Here is a 12501-nt window from a genome sequence, read left to right on the forward strand (position 1 = left end):
AACCTTGAGACTGTTACTATCACAGCAAGAGGAACTTAGTGGATGTAGGGGAGGGGGGGGGATATGAAGGAAAAGCCAGTAAATGACAGAGTAATTTGGAAGGATAATGCTCATTATTTTTCTCTGCATGCGTAATTTAAACTTCTGGATGCGTATTCCACCGTAATCTGGCCTCCGACGCTGTGGAAGTTGCACATCAGTAACATCCAGCGTGCGGTTGAGCCGCTAAAGACGACACTGATGGGAGGATATTTCGCTCCAGTTGAAAGCGGCGGCTGGCAACACCAGCGTCATTAGCATAAGCTTAAATCTGCCTTCACTTGGACTCTGTTCCCTTCTCCTCTCACGATTAAAACATCAAGAAGCGGCGTCGACTCAGTTCGGTGACACTTTGTCCTCCTGCAGGTTTCGCTCACTTCACTCAATGCCGACCCGTTCATTCAGTAGGATTACTGCGCTGAGGCAGAGCGGGTTTCTGCAGTTTGTCTTTGTTCCTGTTTCACAACAAGTTTCCATTCCTGCAATAATAACAATAAAAACCTGTGTGAACGGCAGACGGCTCACGGAGAAAAGAGGCGAGAGCCCGACTCCTGCACGTGAGCCGCGCCGGGGTCTCGCCTCGATGTGGACGCTCGAATCGGATTTCCCAGAGTTCCTTGTCTGATGATGTTGCACTACATGTTGCAAAAGTTGAGTCAGATGCAACTTCTTCATCATCTTCTTGCCGGTGACCTCTTCTTCTTCGTCTCCGGGACTCAATGAAGTGGTGTCATTGAAATGTATTAAGTGTTAATCGTGGTCTTTACACTGAGTTTGCGTCACACACATGAAAGTCTCTCCGATATTAAATCTTTATGATGAACAAATGAGGACTAACAGGGCAGACGGCGGCGTTTCACTTCCTCACATCAGCTGCAGGCAGACCACAGGCTCCTGCTGCGTGGCCTCCCGGGGGGGGGCTGAGGGTAAGTGGGGGGGGGGGGGGGAGGTGGATGGCGAGGAGGATGCAATGACGAAAGAAGAAGAAAGATGGTTATGAAGGGGGGAGGATGGGGGAGGCGCTCTTTTCTTTAGCACCATTAGAGAGGAGGGTCTAAACGATCCCCTCAGGCCGGAGGTAGCACAGTCATCAATCTGCGAGGTGAACGCCGGGTTACAGGAATGTATATAATCCACAGAATAGAGCCCCCCCCCCCCGCATCTGCAACCACGAGTGCATCTACATGTGTAGACTCGGGATATTAATGCATACATGGCCTGCATGCTCCGCTGCATCCACACAAATACACCTATGGCTCTTTTCTCCTGTGCATCGTCGTCATGATGTTTCCCACGTTAAGCAAAAGCTTCAGGGAGAACTTCAGTGAGCTCAGATGAGGAGGGTCAGGTATTTGTAAAAGGTGACAACAACTAGGAGAGCACAGTCCTCTTAATATGCCTGACTGGTGTTTTCAAACTTCTCCGTGTTAGTTGCTTCAAAACTCCAGAGTATTGTGGACGTAACCGTAGCAACAGTGACGTGTTTTAGCACTAAAGCGTAGTAACGTGGATGAAGCCTGAGTCACAGGATGTGTCAACCTTAAGAGCAGCGATCACACCGATCACCACAGGAGCCAGATTTATCTTCATCTGACGTGTGAGTGGTAAAAGGCTTCATAAGGTTAACACCTCATCATGTGAAGCACGTGAATCAGGAATAAACGGAGAAGGAAAAAGAACAGGGAGAAAAGTCAACAGTGAAAAGACTGAGATAGGTGGGCTGGAAGAAACGCGGTCAGGAAAGACACAAAAAGACGGAAATAAAAATAACCGGGAGGATCAAAAGAAATGAGTTCGAAGAAAAAAAGAGCAAAATACAAAGAAAAAGCAGCGAGTGAGAGAGTTTCTCAGATCACAGCGGCGCACACGGGTCTCCAGCGCTTAGGATAATGAGCCAGGAGAAGCGACGGGAGACGATTGGAGTGAAACGACGAGGAAGACGGAGAGGAAGAGGAGGAAAGAGAAAACATGGCTGTGTGAGTGGCTCACAATGTACCGCCACGTCTCCTGGGAGAGGAAAACACGGAGCCGAGGGACAAAGGGGAGGAGACGGGGGGGGGGATAAATCTGAATACAAGTTCTTAGAGAATATAAAGAGGAGATTTAAAAATGTAGAGGAAGGACGAGCAAAGAGACAAATTCAAGACGGAGAGAGAGAGAAACGAAGAAGAAAATGCTTCAATGAATTGAGATCAATCAGATCTTCAGCACATTAAAGTGCGAAGGGGTCTGACTACTTCCTGAATCCACTGTGCACTTTCTCATTTGGCAGATTTCACGAGGCCGTGCGTTAGATTTTTTTCATTATTTCGTTAAAAATGCAGCTCAGAGCCAGAGAGGCATCGTGGGACGGACACGTTACCAGCTTTTAGTTCTGCTTGGATGGACGTCTCTCGTCCTTTAGGGATTCTGATTTCTAAGTGTTCCGCGACTGTGCGTTTTTTTTAAAAAAAGGCGCCGTGATGCTTTTGGCTGCCCTGAAAAGAGAAAGAGAGAAAAAGTAGTGAAGACTTCAACGGCTGGAGGGTGGAGGCTCGTGCCAGTGACCCAGATGTGTAACGCACATCAGGGCAACATCATCTTTGTTGTTATTATTGCATTTAAAACTGAGAGTCCCGTTTGGCCTTGGCTGGACGCTGAAGGGACTTTAAACCCGACGGGACCCCGACATCGAACCAAAGCAAAATCAGCTGAAAGATCTCAAAAGGAAAATATCATTGACTACTATTTACAATCTGCAAAACAACAAATGCATAACTTCCTGCTACAGTTAATGCAATGTTCTTTTCTTTTTCAAAATAAACTTATTGGCTCATCTGTATTCGCTGCACTGCTCCGTGGACACTGACAGTGGACGGGAACAATGTGTCCCCTGTGTCACAGATACGTCCTCAACCACTCGAGCAGAAACGGAATTGACAACCTGACAACCTGACAACCTGCAGAGGGACCTCACCTGTTCACCATCTCTACTGCAGGTCACACACACACACACACACGGACTCACACAGACACACACACACAACCAAGATATAATCACTCCCCCCTATATAGAGATCCTGCCATATTTCTAAAGCCAATGGGGACATTAAAATAACATGGTTTATATCCGAGAGGTGTTGAAAAGATTAACACATAATCTGAGGTGTTCCACAGAGTTTCATCCTCTGAGGAACAGGAAAGTTCTCATATATCCTAAAATTAGATTTTTCTTGTATCAAATTACTTTCGGTAAATGACAAAAGTCAGTGAGTGTTTGTCCTCTGAGTCGAGGTGATTTAATACCTTAAAAACAAACGTGTTGTTCTGCCACTAACTGCTGCGATGCTTTCAACAATTCAACCAAACAAAACCCCTCAACGCTGCCTCGACCGAATAAACAAAGAGCCGAGAAAAGATTGTAGGATTTGGAGAAGTTGATGGAAAAACCCGTGGGGGAACCGACAGAGACTGAGAAATGGAACGAGGGACTCACGCTGTAGAGGATCTCCACCCAGCCCTCCATGGTGATGCACTGGAACACGGTGAGCACCGCGAACAGGATGTTGTCGAAGTTGGTGATGCCGAAGTTGGGTCCGGTCCAGTACTCCCTGCACTCGGTGCCGTTGGGACACGTCCTGGCCGGAGGCTCCAGGCCACACGGCCATTCCACTGCTTTCTCACCTGAGAACAAGACAGAGGGTCAGTTGTGGACATTTCTGTTAACAGGTGAACTATGGACGAGTCTATGACCAGGACAGAAAGAGTTTACAGGTTTAGTCATCTCCATATGTGTGTGTGTGTGTGTGTTTGTGTGGTCGCACTAAACAAGATGTGCTCTGGCGTCTGTGTGCTTGAGTCTTCCCGGCTCACGTGGAGGCAGCTGAGGGTTTGTTTAACGGACGGTGCAGCCACATATGTCAGCAGTCGAGGATCAGGATAATGAATAAATGTGCTGAGTGTGGAGCAGATGCCTCGTGCAGCCAGCGTTTCGTACGGGAAACAGCTCCGATCACGGGCCGTGCCAAGTTTTAACGATGATTTGCGGAGCCATTTTGCACAGCCGACATATCTCTGGTGTCAGTCCCGTAAGATGCATCGTCTCCCACGTCCTGACAGGTGCTGCGTCAGCCGGACGCCACAGCTCCATCATCTTCTCCTGGGAGCAGCTCCTCCTCTGCCTCACCTCCTGTGGTTGTCTTTGTTTCAGTCTGTGTGTGTGTGTGTGTGTGTGTGTGAGACCACCAGCTGGGCGTGGCCAACAGAATCCCACCTGTATCGCTGTAAATCACCCCCCCCCCCCCCCCCCCCCTCATCGACCCCGCCACCTCCTCCGGTATCTAACCACCGGCTCGTCCCTTCAGTCTTTGCCAGTTCTTTCTGTCTACCACATTAATCCTGCCGCTGACTCCACTTGCCGCCCACCACGTCCGGGCTCGGTCTCCGTCCTGTCTGGAGCCCAAACCGGGGACGCCTGATCCGTCCAATCCTCAGACGCCGTGTCCTGCCAAGCTCTGCTGCCGCCGCCGCCTTCCCCCGCTCGACCACACGAGCTACTTGGAACCCCTGCCCCTTTGTACCGCCACCATTAGTCACTAATTAGGCAATTTCACTGTCATTACTGCTGCGCCGGGCCTGTGTGTGTCATAAGCAGAGTGTGTGCTTGTTGTGCACCTGCTTATGTCAGAGCATCTTTTACTTTTTATTCCTAAAAGTTTACAGGAACACAGTGAACACACACGATGCTCGGTGTAATCGAACCCTGCTGCGTCTCTGCGACTAAATATAACTCAGTAACACACATAGTGTACATTAACAGGCTGTCACAGCAGCTCACACCACTACGAGCACACGCACACGCACACGCACACACACACACACACACACAGACACACACACACACACACGGATCAACCCTCAAGCCACATCTTCACCCTCTCTGACACCAGCAGTGGGAAATAAAACCTTGTCATAATTTCTATCACTACGTTACACAATGAGTTATTTCAGCCCCTTCAACTGTCACACGTTGAAATAAAAATGCAATTACATTTAACGAAAGAAGAATCTGGTACCAATCAATTAGAGGGAAGTAAAATTACACCAAATAAATGGTTATAATTATTAGAGCCAAAATGCATAAACCTTTTCAGGGAGGTTAAATATTAAGAAATCTCAGGATAATAATATACAATAGATTTCATCCAAAATTAGATTTTTGTTGCAGGGCATTAACATCTTTGAATTTTGTGCAAAACATGCATTGATAATTGGAAAGTAATGTCTGCTTGAAAGTCTGAAAATGGTAAAAAAAAACGGTGCAGCAATGTAAAATATACATGACGAAATACATAAAGCTTGTTATATGTTTAAGTTCTTTAGCTCCAACTCACATCAAAATGTCCTATCAGGGTTTTATTGCTGCAATATCGCCACGAGCACAAACGCCTGATGAACAAGCCGACCGCAAACTCATTAACAGCGTCTGAGTTAGCGTTCGATCAGGAGGCCGAACACATAATAATCTGAATCGAGTCGCGGCCGCGGCCATCGATCAAAACCCGAAGATTGAGAATATTTCCATTCATCAAAAGCAAGACGTGAAAAAACGCCTGTCAAACGTTCTGCCGTGCTCTCGTTGGTTCTGTTGGTATAAGCACACGCTGGCTGAATGTGCAGCCGCACGTACATGCAGAAGCTATGAATCATTTATGTGCCACTGCATTAAAATGTAATATACAGTTTGTTCTCGGCCATAACAAACACACGGCTCTGAGAGGAGGAACGTTTTCCTGGCGTCGACTCGGCCGATAATTAAAAAACAAGACAAGCTGCTGCTCTCACCAGTGTCGACCCTGAAGCAGGTGGTGTGGAACTTGCCCATGTAGAACTCCACCCCGATGATGGCGAACATGACGATGGCGAAGAAGAGCAGCAGGCCGATCTGAAGCAGAGGAACCATGGCTTTCATTATGGACTTCAGGACCACCTGGAGACCTGAGGGACGAGGAAGAGGGGAGGAAGAGACGAGGAAGAGGGGAGGAAGTGGGGAGGAAGAGGGGAGGAAGTGGGGAGGAAGAGGGGAGCGGAGAGAGAGTCAGAGCTTTGTTCTTTTCTTTGTTGTCCTGGAAATCATGTTTTCACCCCATTTGTTTGTTTGTTGAGTCGTCAGCAGGATAATAATTCATGTATCGTGATGAAATCTGGATCAGACAGTTACAGAGGCATTCAAATATAAAAAGGAAACATGTTCAGATGTTGGTAGAGCCACTTACTTGGGATTCCTGATACGAGTTTCAGGGGTCTCAGCACTCGGACCGCCCGCAGCGTCCTCAGGTCGAAGTCTGAACCCACCGTGGCCAAGATTCTGGAAACACACACAGACACACACACGTTAAAATCATCAATATTTTACTGTTATACTGAAACATATGTATAGCTTTTATTATCTCAGTCTACCAGAGCCCAGGGTGACGTCATTTCTTTCTCTCAAAATGAGAAACATATTCAATCTGCGCACGCACGCACACAGACACACAGACACACAGACACACACACACACAGACACACACACACACACACACATCCCATACGCTGGTCGCATATGTAGCTGATTACATCATCTGCCATTTATATCTGCTTTTACCTAGAAGTGGAGAAGTGACTGTGGCTGGCCCTTGTACGTATATGTGTGTGTGTGTGTGTGTGTGTGTGTGTGTGTGTGTGTGTGTGTGTGTGTGTGTGTGTGTGTGTGTGTGTGTGTGTCTGTGCATGTAGGTTTGTGTTTGTGTGTTTGTGTCCGTGTGCACTAGCCATTGAGCCACAGCTGGCAGTCCTCATTACAGGCTGTACACAGTAGGGTAGACTTAAGTGCTTCACTGAAACAGAAAGAAAACATGCTCCAGGCAAAAAAGGGAGAGAGAGAGAGAGGGAGAGAGAGATGGAGAGAGAGAGACATGGAGGGAGATGGAGGGAGAGAGAGAGAGAGAGAGAGAGAGAGAGGGAGGGAGAGAGAGAGACATGGACGACATGCAGGAGAGAGGTCAACAAGAACGAGAGGAGGAGGAATATCAAAGCAAGAATTACTCAAGAGAGATTGAGTGTGAAGTGAACCAGAACCAGAAAGGACTTTAATTTGAAGTGGAGTCTTAGAGAGACACATACCTGCACATCCCTCAGTTTGCTGAGATGATGCAAAGATAATATTGATACGTCTCCACAATCTATAATGTTCCAACTAGCTGACTGAAGCTGATCTGCAGTGTTCAGGTGTGAGCGCTGGATAGTCTGAGGGGCAAGTTTCTGAAAGAAGCCAGTCAACAGTTTCCTGAGAGCAAGATTCACACTGAACATTAGGTTTTCTGTTGATGCTTAATTTGTAGGAACGAGGGCGACACAGCAACGGCTGCAGGCGCGAGGCTTCTGCATCGTACAGAGTTCTCCCTGCGTAGGACCGAACGTTCAGGTCACGCTTTAATAAACTGTACATTATCACTAGTTCATCTATTGCGTGAAATAAATAGAAAAACAAATAAATAACTTTAAACGATATGATATTAAACTAGAAGGGCGCTCGGAGAGAAAGGCTGTATCGTCATGTAATGAGCTCTGCCTTGCATCACATCTCATCCCGCCACTGAATTTCAGAAATGCAAGAAATGATTTGGTAGTTCTGAAAAACAAAGCGAAAGGTAATTGAATAAAACCTAAATAAACATCCCATAATATGAATAGCAGCTATTTGTATGAACAGACGAGGACCAGCACCGCGACACGATCTACACTAATGTCCTTTCTAGTTGTTCTATTGACCTTGTGGTTTATTTCTCATTCTTGTTGAGAATCTGCATCCGATTGTGATCTTTCATTCGATGCAGTTATTTCCGTCTTGTCCTCGTGTCTCCGCCCCCTCAGACAGGAAACCTGCCCCCCCCCCTCAGTCTTGTTTACTGTATTCGTCACGTTTTTTTTTTCAAATGCATTAGAGTATAAACGATATTATTCATAACATCCCAAATGGGTCTGATTTTCAAACCTCTTAGTTAAGTACTGTGGGGAGACACAAAGCAGGCAGAGAATACTCGGGGGGACAATAGCTTTTATGTGGTGGGAAGCGTGCAGCGACGACTATGCTGCAAACAAGAGCAATCGCACAAACACACATCAACGCACGCAGAAGAAGAAACAGAGGGAAATAAGAAAGGTTGCTTATTGCTCCCTGGTTACCTGTTGGCATGGTAACTGATAAAGCACATCTGTGGCTTTATGGGTAATATCATTAAGGGTGAAATCAGTCTGCCGGGACCAGAGTGTGTGTTTAAAGGAAAATAAAGATAAAGAAAATATTGTTTTGTGCAGATGTAATGCACAGGCTCTGCAGCAGATGGTGATTTCCACACCGCGTGCAATTCAAGATTAATATTTATCATTCGGTTCTTTCCTTTTCAGCTTTATTTGGGAGGAGCAGTGAGAAGACGGGAGGATGGAGGTTAAGGAGGATGTGGAAGATGAGGAGATGAAGGAGGAAAAGCTTCAGCGTGCACCCCTGCATTTAAACCCCTGCTCCCCCCCCCCCCCCAAATATGGTTATTTCTGGTTTCAGAAAACCAAGATGGCGCTGGAGAAACTGTCAAACCCGAGGCTTCAAAAACGACAAACCCGACATAACTGGGTCAGAACCACATTTACAGCTTTGCAACAAATGTATGAAACCTTGAGAGTTGAGTCAAAATGGTGATTTGAAAATATTTGTGTTATTCTGCTCAGAGTAAATAAAGTCGCTGTGACCTGAAGACAGAATGAAAAGAGGATATCAAAACATTAATCATCCGTCGGTGCTGTTTTTATGTCCTCCACAATCAGTAACTCACTTTGTTCTGCTAAGTGCACACATGTAGCGTGTGTGTGTGTGTAGTTGGACAGGCAGCATGCAGAAGAAGCAGCTATGAGTTTTAATATCCCTTTATCATCTCCACAATATGTCCATGTGGGCGCCAGACACTGGCACAGGAAATACGGAGGGTGATGCTATCGTCTGTCACTTGCTCAAACACACACACACACACACACACACACACACACACACACACACACACACACACACACACACACGTATCATTAAGTCTTTGAGCAGGTGTCAGACAATCCAAATAGCAAAAGAAAATTGACAAATAGGTTTTATGATTCAACATTGTCACATTCAAACAAAAACAAAAACAGACACGTGTGCGTGATTTCTATTAAACACAAAAAACACACAACTTCACACAATCCCTAGATTCAGAATAACATTTCCTCCGCGGTTCATCGAACGCTGTGATTCAGCCTCCATCACTGGAGTATAAATAGAAGCCGAACTTATTCAACCCTGAAGAAACAACGGCAGAACAACACAGAGGCACGGGAGTGATTCATGCCGTCCATCAAAAGCCACAAGAAGGAACATGCGCTTCTATTAATGTTCATAAAAAAAAAAATAAAGAAACCGTGCAAGATGTGACTGATAATGATGTTTATTCCCTGGTGGACGATCCTTTCCAGCTGACTCACACCTCACGGATCGATGGATGAGCTTTAATATAAACGTGAATGGAAGCTGCCGATGTGGGAACACGACTTCGCGCCCGAAATTACAGATCCGCTAAGCGACATTTTTTACTTTTAACAGTTTTGTCTAATAGGTGTGACAAACAATTATCAACAACTCTGCAGCTCTGATCCACTTTGATATGTTTTAGTTTGAAAACTCAGGGGCACAGCTTCCCTGATTGGTTCTTTTCAGTCATGACTATAGACTGTATCACAAAAAATGGACGATAAGACGGCTCCTCAAAAGCGAAGCCAAATCCTCTTGTTCGCCCTCTGGTGGTTGGCTGCAGTACAGGTGATAACGTATGCTAAGCTAAGCTAACCTGAGCTTAATCGCTTGTGTGAGCGCAGATCGTTTTTTAAAATTTTAATACGTAAAAACGACGTTAAAACTGAAACGTAGCTTCACCCTCTTTCAGCTCCTGGGTTCAGTCTCATTTTTCCTTTTTCTACATTTTGAGAAAAGCATTTATTCTCCTATTGAATAAGTTATATGATGTTTAAAGGAAGAGACGGTCGGACGAACTGGAAATGTGCAGAATAACAGAAGGAGTAACAGAGATGTGAGGGGCGGGGGGGGGGGGGGGCGGGGGGGGGGTGGAGGCTTCCTCGTGAGTGATGTGGTTTAATTACTGCGACCCTCCCCAGCTGGGGGCCGCGGGCTGTGATTGAGTTTTTCACACATCCAGGATGTGAGTGGAAGACGAGTCCGGGGCCCCAGAGGACACGGAGCAGAACACGGTGCTGACAGCCTCCGTGAAGAACCGCCCGTCTGTCTGCACGTTACCAGCTGGTCACGAAACCCGTCTGTCTGCCTGCCTCACCTCCCGTCTGCCTGCTCGCTTAGGTACATCACATTCCAACAGACGCCACCGCTGGGACGCCACCCAGTGGGGGGGGGGGGGGGCATCAAACAATCGTTCTTTAATCGTAATCGAGGGGAAAGTTTGAAATGCTCTTATCGCCCCAGCCCTGGAGTTTATTATGTGTAGCTGCTTGGAAATCATATTTTTTCATATCATATAATCCTGTGTGATATGTAATCTACTGGTCAGACAACACATGACAAATACCACCAATGCTCCCTGAGAGGAAACGCATTGTAAATTTACAAGAATAAAGTCTACACACACAGACACCAACACACTAACACACCAACACACACAGACACACACAGACACCAACACACCAACACACACACCATTAAAATTAGAAAACAGGCCCGATCATTACACACAGACCATTTAGAGCTCATTTCCACCATCTTACCTAACGGGAAACGAGTGTGTGCGTGTGTGTGTGTGTGTGTGTGTGCGTGTGTGTGTGTGTGTGTGTGTGTGTGTGTCTGTGTGTGTGTGCGTGCGTTGCCATGACGTTATACAAAGTGACTGTACAGCTGTGACAGAGTCAGGAGACCAAGCATTTCCCACAATGCACATGGGGACAGAAGGGGGGTCCTCATGAACTCATTGTCGCTGCCAAAGCCGCTCGTCGTCAAACATGGCCGCCATCGTAGCGCTGTGGCTCTAAATGAACACGGCGTCCGTGCACGTACGTGCACGCACATGCAAACACTGGATTACTACTTATTAGACTCAAAACCAAGATCTGACAATCTCCTGTTTCCTTTATAACCAGGAAGACCATATTGTGAGAGAGAGAGGGGGGAGGGGTGACAGGATGTTGTATGTGCACAGAGGGATGGGGGGGGGGGGGTTTAATTCCCACCATCGTCCCTCAGAGGGTCCGTGCACGTCACTGGTGCAGCCACTTAACCCGAGCTTGATAAATAAACTTGACTTGAATATTGCAACAAACTAATTCTTTGTTTTTACTAACTTCAAATACAGAAAACTCCGACTTTACTTTGTCGTCCCAGGAGATCCGACTGTGTTTACACACACACACACACACACACACACACACACACACACACACACACACACACACACACACACACACACACACACACACAAGATGTTCTTATAACCGATCCGGTAGCATCTCATCACATGAATTCAAACAGGAAGCAGGTGTTCACCTTGCAGGCGGCAGGTGGTTCTGACAGGTCCGTCAGGATGAAGCCTGTGGACACGATATGAGACTTTCACGGGTTTGTCATGTTTGCAGATGTGTAAACTTTTATTTTACGGAATGATCGACGCAGAAAAGACGCAGGTTCGTGTTTAGATTTTTATAATAAAAATTAAGATAAATTTTAAAACAAACAAATGCAGCTGAAAACAAAAAAATCCTCATCAATCACACTCCCATAGCGACGAGCCTGGGAATATGTGTTTTGAAGTTAAAATACTCCAGTAGCCGTGGTAGTACTAGTACTGTAACAGCAGTACAGCTTGTACACGACCCATCCATTGAGTAACAGTAATGTTTCCACTGTACGAGAGCTATTGTTAGAGGACACTTCCCCCGAGGAGACGTCCTGACAAGATGTGCAGTGATTTATGTTTGGGAATGTAATCAGGCCTCCTCAGCTGATTCCTCTGTGGAGAGCCGCGTGCACGTGACACGATGCCACGCGCTCTACGTGCACGAGCACAGTCGCTCTATACATCTGGAGGTGCATCAGTGGAGTTGCAGCCTGAGGGGGTTTGATGAATCCGGAGCTTCATGTAAAACAGAGTTTCCTGTCCGACTCCGTTCTGTCTGAACCGTGTGAAGCACAAACACAGTCAGAGTCGAAAGGAAACAAACCTTCATCTCTGCTGTGACTTTCAAAAAAGCAAACGCGTTTCCTCGGAAAATCTAATAAAGAACAACAGGGAGGGAGAGAACGAGGGAGCAGGCGCCACAAACACACGGAACAACAGTAATAAAAACCGAGATTAATATAAAGCCAGACAGTAAATATACGGCTGGAAATATTCAAACAGG

General features: G+C 46.4%; 1 protein-coding gene across 1 annotated transcript in view; it reads right to left on the reverse strand.

Annotated features, from left to right (window-relative positions):
• The window catches only part of cacna1bb (calcium channel, voltage-dependent, N type, alpha 1B subunit, b), a 95177-nt gene that overhangs the window by 51301 nt on the left and 31375 nt on the right, over positions 1 to 12501 (reverse strand). Inside the window, 3 exon segments of the mRNA XM_034603245.1 lie at positions 3515 to 3702; positions 5863 to 6015; positions 6294 to 6385. Coding sequence (XP_034459136.1) covers positions 3515 to 3702; positions 5863 to 6015; positions 6294 to 6385 — 433 coding nt within the window.

The sequence above is a fragment of the Hippoglossus hippoglossus genome, chromosome 12, assembly GCF_009819705.1.
Source record: "Hippoglossus hippoglossus isolate fHipHip1 chromosome 12, fHipHip1.pri, whole genome shotgun sequence".
NCBI classification, from domain to species: Eukaryota; Metazoa; Chordata; class Actinopteri; order Pleuronectiformes; family Pleuronectidae; genus Hippoglossus; species Hippoglossus hippoglossus.